The sequence below is a fragment of the Cervus elaphus genome, chromosome 29, assembly GCF_910594005.1.
Source record: "Cervus elaphus chromosome 29, mCerEla1.1, whole genome shotgun sequence".
NCBI lineage: Eukaryota > Metazoa > Chordata > Mammalia > Artiodactyla > Cervidae > Cervus > Cervus elaphus.
Genome location: NC_057843.1, coordinates 60,899,018 through 60,923,451, shown reverse-complemented (window position 1 = coordinate 60,923,451; position 24,434 = coordinate 60,899,018). Strand labels below are relative to the sequence as shown.

General features: G+C 47.9%; 1 protein-coding gene across 6 annotated transcripts in view; it reads left to right on the top strand.

Annotated features, from left to right (window-relative positions):
• Positions 1-21,256, top strand: part of ANKS6 (ankyrin repeat and sterile alpha motif domain containing 6) — a 51,243-nt gene extending 29,987 nt beyond the window's left edge. For 2 of the 6 annotated variants that reach the window (XM_043890924.1, XM_043890918.1), the window contains exons 12-17: positions 4,147-4,333; positions 9,039-9,106; positions 11,431-11,547; positions 17,001-17,130; positions 18,549-18,695; positions 20,442-21,256. In XM_043890924.1, the coding sequence (XP_043746859.1) occupies positions 4,147-4,333; positions 9,039-9,106; positions 11,431-11,547; positions 17,001-17,130; positions 18,549-18,695; positions 20,442-20,542 (750 nt within the window). In that variant the 3' untranslated portion in view covers positions 20,543-21,256. Of the gene's footprint in view, positions 1-4,146; positions 4,334-9,038; positions 9,107-11,430; positions 11,548-17,000; positions 17,131-18,548 lie in introns of all 6 variants that reach the window. The other 4 variants (XM_043890919.1, XM_043890921.1, XM_043890922.1 and 1 more) reach the window with 4 other exon arrangements.
• The last annotated feature ends 3,178 nt before the right edge of the window (positions 21,257-24,434 follow it).

Below are 24,434 nucleotides of genomic sequence, written 5' to 3'. Positions count from 1 at the left end.
AGGCTCAATATTGTTAAGGTATCGGTTTTTTTGCAGTTTGATCTATAGATTCAATATAATCCAAATTAAAATCCCAGCTAGCTCTTTTTGTAGAGATCTGGAAAGTGATTCTGAAATTTATTTTAAGATGCAAAGAAAGTATAAGCAAAAGAATTATAAAAAAGAATCATACTATCAATACCTAGTTTTAAGACTTACTGTAAAACAGTATGGTATTAGGGAAGGACAGGCACATAGGTCATTGAAACAGAATAGAGAGACTAAAAATAGACCTAACAAGAAGAGTCAACTAAATTTTTTTTCACAATGGTCCAAAGCCAGTTCAACAAAGAACAGGTAGTCTTTTCAACGAATAGTGCTGGAACTATTGAATATGCAAGAAAATGAACCTCCACATATATCTCACAGTGAATTCAGAGATTAACTCAAAATAGATCATAGACTGAAATATAAAATGAAACACTATAAAATTCCTAGGGGAAAATCTGTGTAACTTTGAATTTGGCATGGAGTTTCAGATATAGTACCAAAAGCATGATCCATAAAAGAAAAAATGTTAAATTGGACTTCATAAAAATTCAGATCTTTTGCCGTACAAGAGACGGCATTAAGAGAATGAAAAGACAAGCCACGCCCTAGGCAAAATATTTGCAAATCATGTATCTGATAATGGTTTTGTATCCAGAATAAAGAACTCTCAAAACTCAACAATACGTAAACAACCAACAAATTTAAAAATGGGCAAAATATCTGAACAGATTGTTCATCAGAGAAGATATATAGATGGCATGTAAACATCTGATAAAATGTTCAGCATCATTATTTAGGAAATGTTACTTATAGCCACAATGAAATAGCACTCTACACCTGTTATTAGACTGCCTAAAATTAAAAAAAAAAATTAAGTTACAAGAGCAGTGAGAATGTGGGACTACTGGAATTCTCATTCATTGCTGATGGGAATGCAGAAATGATACAGCCACCTTGAAAAAGTTTGACAGTTTCTTATAAAGCTAAACGTACATTGAGCATGTGACCTGACTGTCTGTCTCCTAGATACTTACCCAAATAGATTTTTTTAAAAATTATATTTATACAAAAGTCAGTTTGTGAATGTTTACAGCAGTTTTTCACAAATACCCTAAACAGGAAACATCTCGTAACAGGTCAATATGTACACTGACTGTGGTAATACCCACGCAGTGGGATATGTGCACTCACGCTAAGTTGGTTCAGTCATGTCCAACTCTGTGCGACGCCATAGACTGTAGCCTACCAGGCTCCTTTGTCCATGGGATTCTCCAGACAAGAATGCTGGAGTGGTCTGCCATACCTGCCTCCATGGAATCTTCCCCACCCAGGAACTGAACCCATGTCTCTTACGTCTCCTGCATTGGCAGGCAAGTTCTTTACCACTAGCACCACCTGGGAAGCCCATACAATGGAATACTACCCAGCAATGGAAAAGAATACAGTACGGACACGTTCAGTGACTTAAATGAATCTTAGAAGTGTTATGCTGAGCCAGACAAAAAAGTGTACATATGTGATTCCATGTGTATGACAGTTTCTTCAAAATGCAAAATTACAGGGATGGAAAACAGATTAGTTATTTCTGTGGATTGGAGTGGGGGGAAGAGTTAACTAGAAACGGACAGCACAAGGGAATTTGGGGGATGATGGAACTGTTCCATGTGGTTCTCTGTTGGCGGATACACAACTCTACTTATTTATCAATACCTGAAGAGTTGTACACAGAAGTGATTTTTACTGCATGTGGATTTTAAGTCAACCAGGAACTAAGGATGTGTGCAGACTGTGACAACAGGTCTAGCTGCGTTACAAGTTACTGACATACCTGCTCTGTAGGAGGTGGGCCAAGCATGTCAGTGGAGATCGTAAGAGGAGAGACAGAAAGAGCTGCACATAAGCATTGCATTCTGTTTGAGTTGTTTTTTTCCTTGTAGGTGTTATAGGCTAGCAGTTCTGAAGCTGCTTTACATGTGTGTGTATATATATATGTATGTATATATACACTTAACACATACTAAGGTTGAAAAAATAATGAGCTCAGTTTTTGGCTGTCAGAGATTGACTCATAGAGAAAATGGTGGAACTAACCCTGTGGATATTGGATTGGAGTCAGAGCTATCAGTATGAATCAGTATGAATGCATGCTTGTAAGTACACAGGTATGCACAGGTTTTTAGAGGACTAAGTATGGCTACATGTGTGTGCGTCGATGAGTAGACTTCATGTATTTCCTCGCTCTGTTCACTGAGAGGACCTAGGAGTGAGATCCCAGGAGCTGTGAACAGCCTACCGTCCAGATTTTATCATCTGAATACCACCCTCCAATAAAAGGGACCAGGGCTTAACAATAGTGTTGGTTTACAGCCCAGAGCATATATATCCACAAGCCCATACTGGTCTGAATAAATAAATGGGGGAGAAGGAACAACTGGACAGATTTCCAAGTAATAAATGTGGAAGGAATAAGGGAAATAACAAATCACCATTAGAACCTCACAGTAGTAATTGCTCCAGAGAAGATGCACCAGAGAATGTTAAAGTTAACAGACAAACAGGAAAAAAAAATATTTAGCTCAAAATTTCTCCCCAGATATTTACTGATTATAAAGGGAAAAATAGTAACTTCATAATGGAGCGACCTGACAGCCCCCACCTTAACTAAATCATCATCAGGGATGAGGTATTGGTGCTTTGTAGCTCCTGGTGTGATGCTCTGAGAAAGGCCCATCACCTCTGTGGTTGTCAACCTAAAGATGCATAAGGAAATCTAATTATGAGAAAACAGGACAAACTCACTACAAATACCTGACAAATGCCTGGCCAGGACTTTGTGAAAGTAACAAGGTCATAACAGACAAGGCAAGACCAGGGAGTTATCACAGGTTGGAGCAGTTATAGGAAGACAAAACGGGTCAGTGCAGCATGAATCCTGGACCAAAGGAAGAATCTGTGAAACAACTACAGATATTTGAATACCACCAGCAGTTTAGCTGATGGTGCCATCCCAGTGTTACTTTCTTAGTTCCCATAATTGTAAGTCTAAAAGTACTCACAAACACAGAAAACAAACTTGAGGTTACCAGAGGGGGTGGGCAGGGACAAATTAGTATGGGATAAACAGATATAAACTATTGCATATGAAATAGGTAAGTAACAAGGATTTACTGTAGAAGCAGTAAATCCCTGTGTATAAACACAGGGGATGATACCCAATATCTTGTAATAACCTATGATGGAATATAAGCTGCAAGAAAAACCCCACCTGAATCACTAACTCTGTACACCCAAAACTGGTGCAACATTGTGGATCAACTGTGCTTCTATAAAATAAACAAAAGTACTTCAAAATAAAAAGATTTTTTTGTGTGCAACACATACAGAGGAAAAATAGTAAGTGTTCTGTGGTGAGTGGTTGAAAGTGACTGGTTTAGATGAGAACGTCCAGAGCAGAATGGGCCTACGTGTGTTAATAAGCCACACTTTCATTTTCGAGCTGGTCAGTGAGCAGTCACCAGGCTTCCCAGGTGCCGCTAGTGGTAAAGAACCCGCCTGCCAGTGCAGGAGATGCCGGAGAGATGTGGGTTCAAGGACTTGCCCTGGTGGCTCAGACGGTAGAGAATCTGCCTGCAATGTGGGAGACCTGGGTTCGACCCCTGGGTCGTGTAGATCCCTTGGAGAAGGGAATGGCACCCACTCCAGTATTCTTGCCTGGAGAATCCCATGGATGGAGGAGCCTGGCGGGCTGCAGTTCCTCGGGTCGCACAGAGTCGGACACGACCTCATCAACTTAGCGTGGCACGGCAGTGAGGTCAGGGGACTCGGCCAAGGACGTGATGCTGGCCGCTCTCTGGACAGGGCCGGGACCGGGCTTTCCTGGTTCCTCTTGTGCCGCTTTTTCCATCCCCTTCCCCGTCTCTTCTCAGGGGAGGATTTTCCTGAACCTGGTTTGATATTGTGGTTTCTGCTTTGCATGTTTTCTATGAGGTGGATTTCATAGTCCTGGTTGGACATCTCATTGCGTCATATATCCCCCGTGCTCCCTGTTGTGGGTGTCTGTCTGAATCATGTCTGCCCTCCGGGTGATGGCTTGCATATTTGTCTTACTCTTTTCAGCAGAAACTGGAGACGAGCAAGAGGCCTCCGTCTGGAACCTCCACGACCTCCAAAAGCACCTCCCCGACCCTCACTCCTTCCCCTTCTCCCAAAGGGCACGCGGCCGAGTCCTCCGTGTCCTCCTCCTCGTCCCACCGGCAGTCCAGGAGCAGCGGGGGCTCCAGCAGCGGCACCATCACTGATGAGGGTGAGCCCCCGAAAGGCCCTGGAACCCCACCCTGCCCCCTTCACCACGGTGGCCGGGCAGGCGCCCTGCATTGCCAGAGCTGTCCTGGCTCAGGTGTTTTTTGTTTTTTTCAGTTGAAAACATCTTTCCCTTCCCTGATTGTACCTTGCACCTTCGTTTTCACTGAGCTTAGGTACCTCAGAGGTACACAGTAGTCCCCGAATGGAGGTTGGCTTTGTTTGTGCACATGGGTGTGCGCCTGTAAAACCGTTTTTCCGCCGCCCATTGTATACCTTTCCCTGACCCTCGTACAAATCAGAAGCCTGTCAGTTGCAAGGGATGAAATCTCCATTCAAACTGATTTAAGCAAAAACCAAAGCAAAACACTGATCATCCATGGGCTCATAATGGAAGTATCTAGGGTGTGCTTCAAGCACGTCTAAATCCATGTGCCTTGGAATGTTTCACTCCATCTTGCAGGTAGGCTCTCTTCAAGCGGTGGCAGGGACACCCCCTGCAGCTTCATGCTTCTTCCTAGTAACCTAGACACCCCAGTAGAAAGTGTGTTCCTTTCTTAGCAGCTCCGGCAAAACCCCACGGGTAAAGATCATTGTTCTGTCTTGGCTGTATTTGTAATGACTTGGGTTGTTTGCCCATCCTTGACGATCTCTGTGTCCCCAAGGGCAGAGTGTGTCTACCTTTGGAGCCAGAGCCGGTTAGGGTCAGATTGTGTGGATTGGCAGCAGGAGGGAAGTAGCTCCTTAAAGGAAAATGGAAGTGGATGGAGGGCAAGTAAAAGCAGGAGGTGTAACCAGGAGAACATTGGAACCTGCGTGAGTGGGGGCGATGAGGAAAGGGAGATGGATCAGACGGCAGGGAGGGAGTTGGAGGCCCTGTAGTGAGGTCCCAGATGTGAAGACGGAAATGATAAGGAGAGAAGAAGCTCATCCTTTTAACTGCCCTCTGGTGGCTCCTGGGAGCAGGGGTGGGAGAGGAGGGAGCAGAGCTTTGATGAGAGCTAGGGACCAGGCAGGTGCAATCAGAGTATGAGTCAGGCAGGTGAGGAGATTCTCACTGTGTGTGGTTTGCAGGCGTCTCACTGCAGCTGCTGGGAGGGAGTGAAGAGCAGGTTCTGCCCGGCAAGTGATAAGTTGAAATCAACTGCACAGGCTATGGTCTGTGCTGCATTGATAAATGTACACGACCACGGGCATCCTCTTTATTTGGGACTGCTTTTATTGTTTTGTGCTATCTAGTGTGATCATTTATGAGAGCTTCAGAGGTTGGCTAGCAACCCCATTCCTCTCTGTGTTTTCTTTATGTATATACATATAATGATCTTCTTTTTTTGCCACACCACGTGGCTTGTGGGATCTTAATTCCCCCACCAAGGATTGAATCCGGGTCCTCTGCAGTGAGAGCCTGGGGTCCTAACCACGAGACCACCAGAGAACTTCTGTGTGGCATCTGAAGTTCCCCGCCCATGAACTCTCCTGCCTCAGAAGGCCTCAGGAATCTAAACTCCTAGTGGCTCAGCTTGGGGTTTGTGCCCCACATTTTCCCCCCAAAAAGTTGAGACAGTGGATATCTGATTGCCCTGTCTGTGCCCACTCTTCTCCCCTTTCATTCATTATTGAAAAAAACGTTTGCAAAGCCTCATTGGGATAAAAAACAGGAGGACTTGAGAGCAGATTTTTTTAAGGTTACCTTCTCTGGCTTAGAAAGCCTGTTTTTGCTTCCTGGAGTTTCTGGGTCCCGAGGCAGCAAGACCCTTGTCCTGCAGGCATTAGATTATCACAGACCAGAGCCTGAAGTCCATCACTGAAGAGCCATTCTTGATGATATTTTTGTGGAAAACCTGTAGCCTCGGTGAAGGGTCACGTGCAAGCCTTTGCCCTGCTCACGCCGTGTCCCTGTGTTCACTCCTGCTGAAGGAAATGGTGAGGTGGTGACAACGTCGTGTAAGCTTCACATTCGTTCCATGAAGGTGACTGAGGCAGCCCAGGAGCTATAACTTGTGCTGGTGTCCTGATTGTTCATCGGGCTGGGCATTCAGATACATTCTGCATAACAACATTAAGTGATTATAACCCAAGGTGGGATTTAACCTGTGTTACTAGCAAGGCTTCCCTGAAGAGTGGCCCTTGGGCCGGGCTGCAGGGACTGAGCAGATAGTGTGCAGCTGGGCCAGAGCCGATTGTTATGTTTCCTATAAATTTATGCTGCTGCTGCTGCTAAGTCACTTCCGTTGTGTCCGACTCTATGTGACCCCGTAGACGGCAGCCCACCAGGCTCTTCCGACCCTGGGATTCTCCAGGCAAGAACACTGGAGTGGGTTGCCATTTCCTTCTCCAAGGAAACATATGAGCTGGCAATTAAACACAGCTGTTAAAAGTCAAGTTATAACAACAACAAAAATATGTGTTAAAAAAATAGATAAGTCAAATTACATGAACTTATATTTAAGCTGATTATGCCACATGTTAAGGTATGTGGCATTTAAATAAAAATATATTGTTTTCTAGTCTTTTACTGCATTCTAATATCTGTGCTCTTGAGGTTCTTTATGTCTCTTTTTTCTTCATGGTGGGAATACTGTGTACTGATGTATTACTTCTGTGCATCTTTCCCAGTTCCATTTCCAGGAACATGACATTGGCAGGTTGAAATCAGCCTTGATGTGTTTCCACCATGGAAATCAGCAGATACCCACCAGGACTTGAGTTAATGTTGTATTGATCATGTGGATGTCATCTAGACAAAGTTGATTTTGCAGGTTAAACTTTAAAGTGTCGTGTCTACAGCTGTTCTGGCACTGAAAATTGAGAAAATAGTCTAAATAGTTTTTCAGGATTTGAAAACCTTTATCTGATTGAGCAAAGTTGCTCACATGAAGTTCTAACATTTGTCTTCGTTGTTTCATTTCATCTCACGTTTTCACCTAAACAGAAGCATCAGCAAGCCTTCATGTAGGAACTATACTCATTGGCTCTGGCTACAAGAATGATGAAAAAATCAGTGAAGACATTCAGTGAAATGCCTGATATCCAATAAAGGCATTGGCTATATGGAGTTTATAATATAGAGTATCATGTAATTTATTATCATATATAAATTGTGCACATACATCCTTCCATCAGTAAAATCTGCCGTAAAGTTTTGTATCTACATACATGCATATATTCCCCCTCCCAGAAAGCCAGCACACAGATGTGACGAGAGACTTATGGAGGGAACAGCATTATAGGCATCCTGAATCTATAATGGATTATGTGTGGGCTGGGACTCATTTCATCTCATAACATCATAGCTCATTAGCAGCTCTTCCGTGAAGCTTCTCTGGTCCCTCGGGCAGGTCAGCTGTCCTCTCTGTCCCCTTAGTCATGCCCTTCACCATGGGCTCACCACCTGTGGCAGAGCGGTTTGTGGCAGAGGCCTGGTAGCTAAACCACCGGGTCTGCATCCCCACTGCTGTGGACTAGTGGTGTGGTCTCACCTGAGATACGGTACCAGCTTTCTGTCCTTCCCTGTCTGTAATGGGGGCAGTGATAGGGTCTGCCTCGTGGGGTTGTTAGGAGCAGATGGGTATCCTGTCCAGGGTGGCTGATGGTGAGCACGGGGCATCACCCGTCACCCTCTTCAGCATCTCCTCCCAGTCACGTCGAGTTCCTTTGCCACAGGGACCTGCCGGTACTTGCATCCCCAGCGTGCAGCGGGCACGGTAGCCTTTGCTGCGTGATGAGTGAGTGGGCCTCTGGCCACCTAACCTCCGGTCCACTGCTCTGTAAGCGGCACCTGCTGCCCCAGGACCTTTGCACTTGCTGTTCCCTCCACCTGGATCCTGCCGGTGCTCTTCGCCGTGGTGTCTGCACAGCTTGCTCCTTCGTTTACCGCTGAAACGTCGCCTCCTGGGAGACCGTCCCCGACCACCCTCTGTAAAACAGCATCCTCACGTCCCCCATCAGCCTCCCCGACACTGCTCTGTTTTTCCTCGCTGACCCGTCAGCTTGCTTGTGGTCTGTTTTGGCTCCTGTTGAGTCCCCAGTGCCTAGTCTGGTAAACCCCTTTTGAATGTGTGAGTCGATGATTCTCTAAGCCCCCCAGATGCTGGTCTGGTCTCCTTCCCTCTCCCTCCCTGTCTGATAACTTGATAGCCCAGATCTGTTTTCCCCTGGTCTGTGTCCATCTGGCTCTCCCGTTCCCCTCAGACCCGCCTTTTCTCCAGGAAGCCCACAGTCGCCAGATGCTCAAACCACACCTTGACCCTGAAGCCCAGCTGCCTGTTCTCCCCAGGTCTTTCTCCGTCTCGCTGAGGGGTGCTAGGCTGAGTGTTTATTCCAAGTGTAGCTAACCACAGTCGAGAAATCATAACTTAAAATTGTTCTTGGATAGAGCACAGGGCTAGAACTCTGAGAACTTGGTGGCTGCAGCCATCGCAGAGTCAGCCTGGCCATGCAGCTCCCCGTCTTCTGTCTTCACAGCCCGACCTGGGGTTTGGGGGATGCTGGGAGCCTGCCCTGGGGGAGGAGTATGACCAGCACGCAGCTCAAGACCCACCGGCAGCGCACCCCAGGGTGCAGTGCAGTCCTGTCTTTTGTGTCAGGGCTTCTTGTAGAATTTCATTTGAAAAAAGATTACCACGACCTTATGAAAGTTTGAAGACCACTCTTGAGGCAATTCTACCAAATTCTAAAATACCTTATTTTACATTCTTTCCCTCTTGAAGATGAACTGACTGGAATCCTTAAGAAATTATCACTTGAGAAATATCAGCCCATTTTTGAGGAGCAAGAGGTAAGCATATTCTTTTTGAGTGTCCACTTGAATCTTAGCGTAAAACAGTTGTCTAAATATGTAGATTGTCATTCTTTAAGCCTGGATTGATCTTTTTCATTGAGATGGCTGAAGAAATAGAATTTGTGTTCAGCACATTTGGTTCATTCATAACAGTGAAGTCCTAGGGACCTTATGGCTTGTTTTGTTGTAATAAAATTTTGTAATTTTGAGCTCTGCTCTCTGTAGTAAAGTTTGTGTCTGTTCTGTTCTCCTTTAGTTGAAGGGGATTGCCTAGCCAGTTTTTAGGTTTAAAGTAGATTAAAAGCAAACTGTAATGAATCTGTGTTAAGTATCTGGACATAAAGTGTCTATTAATCTAAGAGAATTCCTGTTTGCTCACACTCAGAATCCTAAAAGCACTCACAATCACGTTCTTAAAAATTACTGTTCTGCAGTTTGGCAGTTTCTCAAAATGTTGAAGAGAATTACCACATGACCCAGTAATCCCGCTCGTAGGTGGGTATATACCCACAGTAATTGAAAGCATGCATTCAAACAGTGTTCACAGCAGCGCTATTCATAATAGCCAAAAGGCAGAGATAGTCCAAATGCCCATCAATTGATGAATAAATAAATAAAATGTGTTATCACTCTACCCTGGAATGTAGCTTGGCCATTAAAAAGAAAGAAGTACTGATACACTCTGCAAAACAGATGAGCCTTGAAGACACTGTGCTAAGTGGAAGTAGTCACAAAAGGCCACATATGGTATGACTCCATTTATATGCGATGTCCAGAATAGGCAAATCTGCAGAGACAGAAAGTAGATTAGTGGTTGCCAGGGAATGTGGGGAGGAGAGAATGGGAGTGATTGCTAATGAGTATGGGTTTTCTTTTTTGGGGTGATGAAAATGCTCTAAAATTAAGTGTGGTGACGATTGCGCAACTCTGTACTAAAAAATCGTTGAGTTGTACACTTTAAATGGGTGAATTGTATGGTAAGTGAATTACATCTCAATAAGATGTTAAAATTTTTACTGTCAGTGAAATAAAACTCCTCAGTGGGCCTATTAGCTACCAGGGTACAGTCACGGGCTTAGAACATTCCAGTGCCCAGTTTAGTACACGACAACGGTCACAGTTAATGTGGCGTGAGAATCCCACCTTGTCTCTGGCAAGCTTGAGGCCCAGTTAAGGAGTTTGTGTTTCGGTTCAAGAAGAAGTCAGGGGTGCCACGACTTTCTTCCTTGTTTTGCTTTTCTGCACTATCCAGTCTGTCCTTCCTGCCTTCTCGATGCCGTAAGCTTCAGTGGCAGTTTTTCTCATTGTCAAAAAAAATCTTTCCTGTTTGCAGATGGCTGCCTGCTTTTATTTCATGTGTTCCATGCTTTCTGAGGAGCTGGCCACGGGGACCCACACGCGGGCTGGGTGTGGGGTCTCTGCCTCAGGTCTGGGATGGTGGGGGGAGGGGAGTGTCCAGCAGGGTCAGGGGGCAGGTGTTTTCCATCAAAACCACGTCACCTGTTCCTTCAGCCTGTCAGTGCCTGGTGGTCTGTAAAGCCCCAGAGAGATGCAGGGAGCTTATCGTTATCAGAGGGGCCCTCTCTGCATCTCAGAGAGAGCATGGTGTTTGGTATGGCAGCAGGCCCTTCCCCACTGACTCAAACTTGGTTCAAGATTTTTTTTTTTTAATCCAGGAAAGTAAAATGAAAACTGAAAGGAAGGGAAGAAATTTCTCCTGGAGCTGAGGCCCCAGCAGGGATGCCAGAAATGTTAGAATTTCTCTGGTAAAAACCAGGGATGGAACAGCTTTGAGATGCCCATTTTCTGAGCCCTTCTCTGCCTCGGTTCTCCACGGTCTTTCTTGCCCTTATTGCTTCTGCTTGTTCGTTTTCTCACTCTGTCTTCCCACAGTCGGCATCTCTCTTGGCCTTGGGGGGTGACCGCGGTGAGCACCGCCGTATACTCGCATTTTCTGTCGGCCTCCGGTGCTGTTCAAAGTGCAGCAATGTTGCGATGAACTTTCTATCAGCAGGACTTGGCTTTCTACCACCCTGGTCACCCAGATTACCGTCTCAGAGACTTCCCTTACTTATTTTGTTTTCAGAGTCTTTCCAGAATGCACTTCTAAACATTCCAGGGTGAGAGCTGGGGAGAGCTTATTTTTAATGATATTTTCAAATAAACATTCAGCATAAAGCCGGGAATTGAAATTAGTGAATCATCATTAATTCACTACTAGTAACCACTGATAGCTCATAATCACGATAGTCCAGTTGTGGTTGGGAGAAAAGAGGGGTGGCACCGAGCAGATGGCAGCAAATCCCCCTCTCTCTGCCCAGGTGGATATGGAAGCCTTCCTCACGCTCACGGACGGGGACCTGAAGGAGCTGGGTATTAAGACAGACGGCTCCAGGCAGCAGATCTTGGCAGCAATTTCTGAACTGAACGCAGGCAAGGTATTGTTCCCAATCTCTTTTTCTTTCTGCTTCAAACAGCCGAGAGCTTCACTCGGCTCCTTGGCCCTGGTGTTCCAGGGACCTTCATGGTCTGATTTTGTCTCCCCCGCATACCTGGTGGAGGCTGGCCCCGCTCACACACTTCTCATGGCCAGCGGGTCACTGCCTTCCAGTATGTCCGTTCCTTTCCCAGGCCTCTCTTCTCATAGGATGGTTTCTCTTTGGATCCGGCTTAAATATTCCCTCCAGTCATCTCAACCCACAGGGCTGGGTTTTGCCCTCTGGAGCACAGTGGAAGTTGATAAAGACAGGCCCCCAAGTCAGGCTGACCCAGCTCCTCCACTTACAGTGACCCTGGGCAAGTTGCACCCCTCTCTGAGCCTAGCTTTCTGGTCTGGAGGGTGGGGGTGGTGGGCAGACTGCCAGGACCGAGATGCTCGGAGATCTGCCAGTCGCTGTTGTTACTGTTGGCGCCCTGCACTTCAGTCATCAGCTTTAAAGCTCAAGATTGCAACGCCCCCACCCACCCAAAGGCACGTGTGCAAAAAGCAGACAAAACGCAGAAGCGAGGCGCCGGTCACTGCGGCCGTGCAGTTGCTCTTGGGCTGCTCACATTCCTCTGCCTTCTTCCTTTTCTTCTACTGGGGGCTGGAGTTTTTTGTCCGTATTCCATAGCAGCGTACTGAAAAACCCGAACAAAGTTTTTGGCCAAGCCAATATACTTGCTTACGTGATGCTCCTTCACACTTTGCCTACAGCTCCTCACTCGCTAGGCAGTAATGGGATGTTACCATTGTAAACAGTATCAGGATGGACCTCCCTGCCTTTATGCTTTTTCTCCTGCTGTTGTGTTCCTCAGGCTGTGTTCCACAACACGAGGTTATGTCAGAGACTGTGACCGTTTTATGGTTCTGTCTATATGTTGCTGGGTAGGCACAGAAATATTGATCGGACCTGTAGTGACGATGGCAAGTGAACATCCATGTAGCATCTTGTCATTCGCAAATCACTCCACGTACATGTCCTTGGTTAATTTGGGGGACCGGTACCCTCACAGTTCCCTTGTTCAGCCCAGGAGCAGAGCTGGGGATGGGGAGGGCGGATCTGTATGGAGGCAGCTCCCCCAGCCAACCCCACCGCTCTTCCCCAGCCCGCCCCTCGCCCGCTCAGGCTGGGGGCTGGTTTTACTGCCGTTGTTGTCATCGCTGTTTTGCTTGTCTGTAGGCTCTGGGGTGGGCTTCCCTGCCTGCTCAGTGGTAAAGAATCTGCCTACCAATGCAGGAGATGCAGAGTCAGTCCTTGGGTCAGGAAGATTCTCCTGGAGAAAGAAATGACCACCCACCAGTATTCTTGCCTGGGAAATCCCGTGGACAGAGCAGCCTGGCTGGTTACAGTCCATGGGGTCACAAAAGAGTCAGACACGCCTTAGAGACTAACCAACAACATCTAGGCTGCGAAGTGGGCCTTCCAAATGTTGTGGCTGGCATTGCTACCCACGTATGTGAGCCTGAGTATTTTCCCGCAGGTCTTTTCTGCTCTGTAAGTAGAGTCTTTTCCTTGATTCTGCTTACCTGTCCAAGACACTCACTGCCTCACTTTACAGAGAGGCTCCGAGACGGACTGTGAGCCCTGACCCCCAGACCCGCACCATTTCTGCTCTTGCCTTAGACATGAAGGGCAGGAGGTGGGCAGGTCTTGGCTGCTAGGAAGGGTTCATCCAGGGAACAGAAAGCTTAGGGTGGCTTACTGTGTGTGGATCACCCGAAGCCAGCACTGAAGTCTTTGGACCATTGATTTATTCATGAAAAACTTGTCCTTTGACTCTCTGCCGTGTCCCGGGTACTGTGTGAGTGCTGAGCACAGAGAATCACTCAGCCCAGCACTGCTCTGAGCACATCACGTCTCGTCACTCACGTCACCCTCGCGGAAGGCCTCTGCGGCTGGTTCCAGTCTACAGATGTGGGAACTGAGGCCCAGAGAAGTCAGGGAACTTGCCCGTAGTCACCCAGTCAGTGAGTGGCAGAGCCAGGGTTAGAATCCAGAGTCTGTGTCCTGCCTCGGTGCAGCCCACAAGCACAGGAGAGGCAAGCTGCCGTGAGAGCTGCCAGTGAGGGGGGGGCGCCTGGAAGACCTCCCCGGGGAAGGGCCGGAGGGCCGCATCTGAAGGAAGATGAGAACCCCCTGGCAAAGGGGTAGGAGAGGGGTACGGGCAGAGGGAAGCACGTGTGTGCACAGGCGCCGCATTGACATGTGTGGTGTGTTTAAAGAACTAAAGGGGACTTCCCCGGTGGTCCAGTGGTAAGACTCCAGGCTTTCACTGCAGGAGGCACGGGTTCAATCCCTAGTCAGGGAACTAAGATCCCACATGCTGTGCAGTGTGGCCAAATGTTTTTAAAAATTAATTAATGAAAAGAGCTAAAGAAGTGGCTGAATCATGGAGAGCAAGGAGCCTGGTGTGAGAGGAGGCCGGACGGGACAGATGAGGCTCCCAGCGTGGTCGCAGGGTAACCCAGTCAAGTACACAGAGGCTTGTGTGAGAGGACAAGGTGAGTGATGGTCAGGAGGCTCTAGCTCAGGAGTTAGGATCCTTCCTTCTTCAGGCCTGCAAGGGCCAGACGTGTGAGCCAAGGAGAGGATGGAGGTGAGGAAAGCCAAGCCTAGACCAGTCGAAAAGGAAGGACAAAAGAGGTTCTAGATGGAGGGCCGGTAAGGACCTTAGAGGGCGTGGGAAGACTGGAGCTGGGTGTCCAGGGTCTGAGTCTTGGTAGATGATAACTGCCAGCATTTCTGGAACCTCCCCTCTGCCATCTGTGGCCGTGGCCTCCTTGGTCCAGAACCACAAAAAGAATACACACTGGGTTGGTTTGCACATCTTAGGCAACTTAATAGTCATCGTCAGAGTGGATTGACGTCTTGAGCCCCACTCCACAGGAGGATATTTTTCTTAAAGTCTGTACAGACTAGGACTTTTTTTTTTAGTTTTCTCTCAAATCCATAGGCCTCCCCCTTCTTGTTCACTAAACAGGGCCCCGTCAAGAGAAGCAGAGTAACAGCTGTTGGTGATTGTCATAGTTCAGGCTGCAAAACAAAGCACCTCAGCTGGGGTGGCTTATCATTGGAGTTTAATTCCCACAGTGTGGAGACTGGGAGTCCAAGACCAGGCTGCCAGAGTGGTTGAGTTTGGTGAGGCTCCTCTTCCAAGTTGCACGTTGCCACCTTCTCATGTCCTCATGTGGCCCAAAGTAGACAGAAGCTAAATCTCTCTTTATCTCTTCTCAGAGGGACATGGATGGCATCACGGGAGCCCCCACCCTTACGACCTCAGCTAATCCTAATCACCTCCCAAAGGCCCCACCTCCTGACACCACCATCACTTGAGGGGTTAGGGTTTCAACACAGGACACAAACATTTAACCCATAACAGTGATCTTTCTTGGGGCCCTCCGCTGACCACCTCCCAGCTGAAAGATCCCAGGTGCTTCCAACATGCCAGGATGTCCATGTCCTCCCCACAGGCAGTATCCACCCTGCAAAGTCAAGCGATCCCCCATGAGATCGGTGCAAGGGGAAGGGGCTGATCTGAACAGATTGCCGTATAATAACCCTATTATTGGAGGGTCAGCAGTGCCAGAGTCCTGTGGAAATGAAGACCATGTGTATCAACCGTATCTGAGAGCAAAGATGCGATTGGGAGAAGCTGAATGTCACAAAAGCAAGTGTATCTTCCCTACTCTAGCTCACCATTGCAAGTCTGTGCTGCTTCTTAGAAAGAGCAAAGTATTTCCCAGACTGAGTGTGGCTTCTAAGAGCTCTTTGGATACCTGGGGCCGCTTCTCTTCTGGGCTGGACCCGCCTGACCCCGACTCCTGTCTTTTTGATTGCTCCAGGGCATGAGCTTCTCCTGACGTTCATCCTTTTACTTCTGAAACCCAACCTTGGCCAAGAGAGTACCCACTGTGGTTCAAATGCTCTGTACGTATCTGAGAACTCAGGACACGTGGGAGAGGATAAGCCCAGCTCTCCTTGCCCCCTCACCCCCATGTCTTTCTAGCTGCAGTCCACAGCACACTGGGGGCTTGTGGAATCAATTTTTTAGTAGTTCATGAGCAGCATTTTAACAAGGGAAGTAGAATAGAGTAGAAAGTATCAACATTCTCTGCAGGTGAGAAGACTAAAGCTTGTTTCAGTTGCATCAATTTACATGAGTTGTGATGTAAAATGTATTTCTTACATAATCAAAAACTTTTGAATATTTTAGCCAAAACAAATTTGTTTTAATGAATATTCACCCAAAACCTGGCTCAGCCATGTGAATGTTAGCAAAGCTGTGTGGCCCCTCCGCCTGCAAGCCATTTGACTTCCTGATGAACCCACCTCAGTATTCGAGTTACGAATAAGCAGAGTCTGCTTATTAGTTTGTTAGTTTCAAACAAGTGGTATATTGGAGAAGGTTAACCAGAAATGATAGCCTGAATTTCACCTTTAGTTGGTCCTAAGCCATTGCTTCTTTCCATTCCCATTTTTTGGTGATTATCAAAGCTGTGTATATTCATTGTACTACATTTATGCAGTAACAGAAAGGGAAAAAGAACTTACAAAGGAATCACAGTCTGGCCACCCAGAGGCCAGTGCTGTGGGTATTTGGGAAGATCACTCTGCAGTGTTTTGTGCTGAGTATTTTTCTTTATGTGGCTGAGATAAATTTAAATCTATAATTTTATATTCTACTTACTGTGTTTAATGTTAAATATATGCAGTTACCCGTGTCATTAAGAACTCTTTTTTAATATAATAAAATTTGCTAGGATGTACTAAAATTATTTTTCTTTAATCCCTACTTGTTGAATATGTAGATATTCAAACTTTATATAGATAGTGCTGCAGTGGGCAACTTCATGTATGAGCCTTTCTAATTATCTCCTCAGAATAGAGATCTAAAAAAAAAAAGTGGAATTATGGAGCCAAATAGTCTAAATCGTGGTATATGGTACTTCATCCTGAAATACCTTCCAGAAAGAGCTAGTAAACATCTGCACCAGCTGTGGATAGAAGTTCCAGGGGCACCCTTGTCAGCACTGGGTACTATCCATTTGCTTTTTAATTTTTATTAATTTGATAGGCCAAGAAGTATGCCTTGTGTTAATTTGCATTTCTTTAACTACTAGACAGACTGAACATTTTTTTTTTTCTACTTTTAATGGCCATTTGCTTTTTTTCTTTTGAGAATTATCTGGACGGTCCTTTGAAGCCTGGGGTTTTTAAAGGGCAGTTACCATTATCATCTTCAGTCAGCTGTGGATGCGGGGAGCGATTATGGTTTTCATCACCTACGGCTCACTCCTGAGGTTGGGCGCGCGCTGGAACCTATCTCACCCTGACCTCATTTCTCAGGCAATTAAGGCTAAGGTGGCCTAATAATGACGTGGCTGTCATCCCCTCTATTTATTTTTTAGCCCTCTGCAGTTTGCACAGTTTCACCCCGTTCATTATCTCAGGTTGAGCCGCATCACAGCACCAGCATGCAATGCCTTCCCCCATTACAGACACAGAAACGCAGCAGCGTGGGGTCACGCCTGACACAGAGTGAGTGGTGGAGCAGGGGTTCGGGGCCCTCTGGCCCCACCTCTGATGTTCTGACCTTTGCCCCATAGCCCTTAGTTGTGTGTTGATGGAGTCCTGAAGGCACTTTTCCAGGTGTCTGGGATGGATTCTGTGAAGGGAGACTCTTCCTGCCCTTCCGGGTATCCAGGAGCCTCATCAGCAGTAGAGGTCCCTGCTTGGGGGTCTGGAAAGGGCAGTCCATGAAATGAAAGAAGAGGAAGGTTAAAGTCTAGTCATGTTTGGTAGAGGTTTGTTTTTTTTTTTTTTCTCCCTACTCTTGGCAGGGAATAGTTTTCCAGAGATTATTCACTTTTAATTTGCTTTATTTTTTAAAAAATTTATTGAAGGATACTTGCTTTCCAACATTGTGCTGGCTTCTGCCACACATCATCATGAACCAGCCACAGGCATACACGTGTCCCCCCCGTCTCGGACCTCCCTCCCATCTCCCACCCCATCCCACCCCTCCAGGTCGTCACAGAACACTGGGCTGGGCTCCTGTGTCACACAGCCAACTCCCGCTGGCTGGCTGTTTCACTTTAGATTTTGACCACACTTATTTGTGGGTTTAAAAATATTTTTGTAATTTACACTACTGCCCTCTGAGGTCAGGACATGCCAGCCTCCTGCTACCCACCCACACAGCCCAATGTCAGCAGCATCCCTTGAGTTACAATTATCATCTTCATTTTATAGAAATTAAGTCACAGAGAGATGAAGTACCTAGCTCAAGGTAACCCAGCTTGTAAATGGGAGGGGTTGGAATTTGAACCCAGGCTGTTTGATTCCAGTGTCTGTTATTAATCTCTGTGTATCACTGCCTCTCAGTGATGTATTCAGTGAAGATGTTCTTTGGACTTAAAGAAATGTCCACATCCCCCCTCTTTTCCCATCTTAAAATGTGTGAGTAAAGGGTGGCAACTAGGAGGGGAGTTTGCAGGGATGGGGTGAGAAGTGAATCACTGTGGAGATGGACCTGTCATCTTTTGGACAAGGGGGAGTCAAGGCAGTTCAGACTCTGAGTCTGTATCAGGAAGTTCGGCTCCTGGAAAACTCCCTGGAAATATGCACAGCGCAGGGCCGGGTAGGAGGTGTCCGTTCTGGGCCAGATGACCCGAGATAAGTCATGTCTGCTCTCTGGGTTCTGCTGCCCATCCTCCTCTGGGAGGTTGGACCTCTGCATCTTGGGGGCTCTCCAGCCCCGGCATGCTGTGTTTGTGGGTGCTGACTCAGAATGTTTTTATTAAACCCAGTGCTCTTTCAATTAGGTAATTTGTTTTCCCCAAGACGCCCATGGGTTTTTCAAGTATGAGTTAAATGTTAACAGCACTGTGTCAACTGAATTAATGGTTAAAAGATTTAACAAGACTTTCTGTGTCTGTTTTCAATTTCCCCCACAGGGACGCGAGAGACAGATTTTACAGGAAACCATTCACAGTTTCCACTCTTCCTTCGAGAGCAGTGCCAGCAACACCAGGGCCCCTGGAAACAATCCTTGTACGTGACCCTCCTCCTCGTGGTCAGCAGCGTGAGCTTTCTGAACCTCAGTATCCTCTTCCCATGGCCGATGCTCCCGCCGTCATCAGACCTTCCCCATTCCTGAAACACACTACACCTTGACACACCACTGTGCCTTAGTCCCCGTGCCTGAAACACCCATATTCCCCGCCTGCTGCAGCAGCTGGTGATGCTTGTTGCCGTAACAAAAGGCCGACGCGGTGGAGACTTATTCTCCCATGAAGTCCAGTGTGGCTGCTTCTGCTTGGCAGAGGCACATGGTGATTCAGGGACCCTGCTCTTCTCATCTCTGGCTCTGCCGTTCATGGGAGCTTCCGAGTCTTTGTTTCTGGCTGGCAGAGGGGAAAGGGATGGTGAAGAAGGCATAAGCATTTCTTAGCTGTCTTGCTGTTAACTGCTCACATTCCATTGGTTCCTCCATCTTATGTCCCATCAGCCACTCCTAGTCACGCGGCCCCACCTGGATGCAGAGGAGACTGGGAAGTGTAGTCATGTTCAGGTGGTGGCCTCACAATACAGAACTCTGTACTTTGATGGGGGAACACGTATTTGGGGCAAGATTAGCCACTCTTCCATAGCTTCCCTTAGGCCTTCTAACTTATCCCTGATGGTCCCTAATGTCACCGATCAGATGAAGCCTTTCCCAGCTGCGTTATGCAGATCTCACTCCCCCAGCCGCCGGGGCCCTGACTGTTCTGTGTGGTGCCTCCGCTTTAGCGTGTCTCTGCACCTGCTGCAGACGGCATACAGCAGCTGTTGAGGATGTGTGTGCTGAATGCATTTTTCTTTCTCGCAGAGGCAGCCTTTTGTAGAGGGAAAAGGGGGAGGCCCAAGGTGTCACCTTGAGGAATCTCTTTTCCTTCCTGACCTTCAGTCTCCTTGTCTGTGGTCAGGCAAGACAATGCTCTGATATTCCACGCTGCTCACCCCATAACACTGTAGGGCTTTTCCACTTTGAGTGGGAGCAGAAAACTCATATATTACATTGTAGAAGGACTTAGGTGCTCACATTTTCTAGGCGAATTTGGAATTTTTCCTCAGGCCACATTCCTCAGGAGGGAATCAGCGTGTGTAGTGTTATACTGTGTCATATTCTGGGAAAGGGACTTTGACTTTTAGGTCCAACAGGTTTCTGAAATGTTTTCAAGCATGTAATTCATTCGACCATCACTTGCCGCATTTCTGCCATGTGCTGGGGATGCAGAGATGAGTCAGATCCAGTCCCCACCCTTGAGGACCTGGACAGCAAGAGAAGATGTGAATGGATGGTCCTGTCCTGAGGGGGTGCACGGACAAGTGGAGAGAGCATGTGCTCTGGACTCAGGCTCAGGGTTCTGGTCCAGCCCCGTGGCTGGCCAGCTGTGTGGCCAGGGTCAGGTAACTTGGCTTCTCTGTTGGTGCTTAGAGCCAGCGTGCATCAAGTGCCTGATCTGTGGGACATGCACAGTGGTTGGGAGCCTTTGCAGCGTCGTCACCTTTGCTGTGATCTCCACTTGGCTGCATACTGGTCTCCTTAGGAGGTACAGCTTCTCATCTCCCCCTCTCCTGGCCATGAGCGCCCCTTCCTCCTCTGCTGGCTGCTAGAGGCAGTCATGACCATGCTTCCCGGAGTCTCATCATGTTCTCCCTCCCATCAGTGGATCCAGCAGGTGCTATTCCTCCTTCGTCCTCTCATCCTCCCCCCTGTAGAAGCCAACTTCCTGCATGACTGGAGAAAGAGGTTTTATTTTAGACATCACTGACAGACGCCTTGACACATGTTCCTCGCATCCCAGCCTTCTCTAAGGAGACACACTCACTGAGCACCTATTTTGTGCGGCCGCTGACCCCAGCGTCATCTGTCCTCACCCCCAGCCTGGGGGCTGCCATGGTTTAACCTCATCCTGCATGCTGGGGACACAGACACAGAAGAGCGGAGCTGTAGGCCAGTTCCCCAGCCGGGAAGGAGCGGAGCTGGCTGAGACCTGGGTCTAGTGGGCTTCTGAGTCCATGCTTTTTCGGACTCTTACAGACTCCTGCGGCTCGAGGCACCAGCATTTCTCATGGTTTTAATGTATTCATATCTTCAGAGCCCATCAGTGTGTGTACGGTTGTTTGTCCCTAAAACACACACGGACCCCTGAGTTGGGTGCTGTGAGGTTTGGTGTCCGTTCTCTGCTCTTCTCCTGCCCTTTTCATCCTGTATCTGCAGATGTCACTTGGGTAAGTTTGATGGAATCTGTGTCACATGCAGGAGCTGTGCTGGGGGTCAGCTTTCCACAAACGTGCACCTCCGAGATCTCATCTAGTGACCTCAGATGGATAGTCTGCTCATTCTCATTTGGCAGATGGGAAAACAGGCTCACAGCAGCTGCTTCCTTCATCTTTTTCACTGGACCCAGTGGTTCTGAGTCTTTTTCTCCCAAGAAGTTTGTGGGCTGGTTGGTGAGAGATCCTTGGCACCCTTTCTGGACCGTGGTCACCCACTTCGTGGTGGCCCTATGAGGTGATCCATCAGCATTTCTCAGAGTATGTTCCTTGAAACCCTACTTCCATAGAATGTTAACAGGTTTTTTTATAAAAAATAAAGGAGGAGGGAATTTATATGTGACAGTGGGAGTGAGGCTCTGTGTTTAACAGGTTTGGCAGATACCAAAACCCGGTCATGTAATGTTTGCTGCATACACCTCAGAATCCTTAAAGCTCCACACGTGGGGGAATCTCTTCAAGGGGGCCATACTATCATTGTTGTTCAGTAGCTCAGTCATGTCCAACTCTTTGCCACCCAGGCTGCAGCACACCAGGCTTCCCTGTCCTTCACTATCTGCTGGAGTTTGCTCAAAGTCATGTCCATTGAGTTGATATGACTGGTAGCATTTCCCACATGTTTGATCACAGAATGCTGCTTCATAGCACTCTTGCAAGACGGGTTCCTTGAACACTGTCAGGGAAACCCTGCTGTGACCGGGCAGCTGCAGTCATGAGGCCTCACAGCAGCTGGGGGTGGGCCCAGGGGGCACTCAAGGCCTTTAGCTGGGTCAGGGTCTTTGGTAAACTGCCTCTTCCCAGCAGCTCTCTGCTTGGCAGTGGGACATCACGGTGAGGGCATCCTCTGATGGAGAGGATCTGAGCAGGATCCTGCCCAGAGGGCTCTGCATCCAGGGTGTCTCCTGCAGGGTCAGAGCATCATTTCCCAGTGCTGGTACGGTGTCCTGTCTGGCAAGTGCTGCGTGTCTGAGCCCTGTCCCCAGTGGCCAGGAGAAGGCTCCCACCTCCTTGCTTCAGCACTAGACCATTACATGGAGGCCACAAGTTTTGCAAGAAGACATTTGCTTTTTCATTCACCGTACATTTGCTGAGCATTTACCCTGTGCCCATCCTCTGCTTGTGCTTTGGATTCAGAGATGAAAAACACTCACCTCTGCTCTCAAAGAATCCACAGTATCTTAGAGGAGGCAAGCACGTACGTGCCGGTGAGGAACAATAAAGGTGTGTGTTCGACTGAGGACATCGTGGGTGACACCTCAGGTTGGCTTGGATGCGCCCTGTTGGAAAGACTGGGTCCAAAAGGGGGAGTCAGCACAGCTGGTATGTGGGGAAGAGAGAGTGCTCCCCAGTTGGGACAGTGTGTGTGAAGGCAGGCAGTGTATGACATTTGTGGGTTAAACATTGGGGGTATGTTAGATATCTGTTACTCCAATTTTTGGTTCTTTTCTTTGAAACGCATAGCACTGTATCTATAGCCAGTCCTAGCACTGGGTTCTGGCTCAGCTGCATCTTAATGGGTGCTGTGTTTCTTCCCTTCCTTGAGTCTCGGTTTCCCTTTTGGTTCCCAGGGGGGCAGTGTTCTGAGGGTCAGATGAAGGGGAAGACCCTTTTCACACTATATGGAGCTCGACAGATGTGAGAAATCTCCACGGTGGTTGCCGATTTGAAATCTTCTCTCTGCCTGTTTCTCCCTCTGCCTACTCCTGCTTGCCCTGATGCAGTCGGGCCAGGTGGGCGAGGCCAGAAGCAGCAGCCTCCAGCCCGAGATGGCTGCAGCTTGGGTGGCTCTGCTGGCGTTGGAGCCCTGAGGCAGTGAGGGTTGGTGGCGGATCCCACCCTCCAGCTGTGGCTGACTCTGGTGTTTATGTCACTGGGATTCTCACCAAGGTGGACAGAAAGCAGCAGGAAGGCCTTCCAGCCTGATCACAGCAGCTGATCCAGGGCAAAAAGGAAGCAGGAAACTCCTCCAGTTTGTTCTTGCCTCAGAGCTGCCTATGGACACTGCTGAGCAGGCCAGGCCTGGGCTAGACAGTTGTGGACATCTACACTGACCTTCCAAGAAAGCACGTCTTGAGGGCTTGGGACCCTTCCTAGGAAGATTCTGCGGCCCAGATTGAAGGTGTTGTAAAGCACCACCTGTACTTTTTTCAGGCAAGATAATCGTATCTCAACCGACAGATACTAGTCAGCATATAAAGAGACCTGATTCTTTCCCTGTTGAAGTTGATACCAAATTCTGCAGGACCAGCCAGGGACTGAATCTCCTCCCTAGGGGAGGTGGGTGGTGAGTCCCCTTTATGGCTTCCTTCCTAAGGCAGGGACCACCCAGGGCCCCTCCTCAGGGTCCTTCCTGCCCAGTGGGTTGAGCCAACTCCCTTCCGTGTAAGGTCCCTCCCAGGTCCCATTGGAACTGCCTCCCGGGGGCTCACAGACCCATGGCCATCCTCTTCTGGGAGACCTTGTTCCCACTGTCCAGGTGTCTGGGACAGGGCTTGACCTCAGCAGAGCCACTGGATCCTATGATAAGAGACCCAAGTGCTATTTTGTCTCGGCCCTTCTGTGTGTCCCCGTGTTCCTCACCGTCAAACACTTCTTTCTATCATTGTTTTTCCATACAGGGACTTGATTCTTTGAAGGATTTTTGTTTGCCGAATGTATGTTAAATAATGTCTTCTCACTTTGATTGTGCTCATAGAAGGTATAAAATGCTGCTCAGATTTCTTCCAGTGAGAATTGTTATGGAGCAAGTGCCTATGGTGTGCTGGGCACTTCTGTAGCCTCACCTTCATGATAATCTCATGAGTCTGCCTTAAAATCCCTTTTCCACCAATTTGGTGAGTGTGGCACACATATTAACCTCACCAGGGTCACCGTGTAATGGGGGAAGATTGATTTGAGTGCAGGCCTCAGCTCTGAATTCTCCGCATGCTATCTTGCTGACTTGCCACACAGAAATGTTGAACTGGGATAAGCCAAGCCAACCACAAAACAAAGCTTTGTTAGTCTTTATAGCTTGTTCACAACTTTGTGTGTGTGTGTGGGAGGAGAAGTGTTTATGAAATACTATATTATACACACACACACACCCACACACACACCCATATAGCTTGGAGATTCTCTTTGTTTCTGCTAAGAATCTTTACAAATTGGGGGACTCCCTCATCTCCACCTCTTCTGCTGTCAGTGTCTCATGCTGGCTGTGTTCAGCCATATAGAGCATTTGGGAAACAGAAAGTCACATAGGTCCCAGTCCCAAAACAAATGAAATGAGGCCAATGTCTGAGACCCCCAGTTCAGTTCTGTTCAGTCGCTCAGTCGTGTCCGACTCTTTGCGACCCTATGAACCACAGCACGCCAGGCCTCCCTGTCCATCACCAACTCCCAGAGTCCACCCAAACCCACATCCATTGAGTCGGTGATGCCATCCAACCATCTCATCCTCTGTTGTCCCCTTCTCTTCCTGCCCTCAGTCTTTCCCAGCATCAGGGTCTTTTCAGATGAGTCAGCTCTTCGCATCAGGT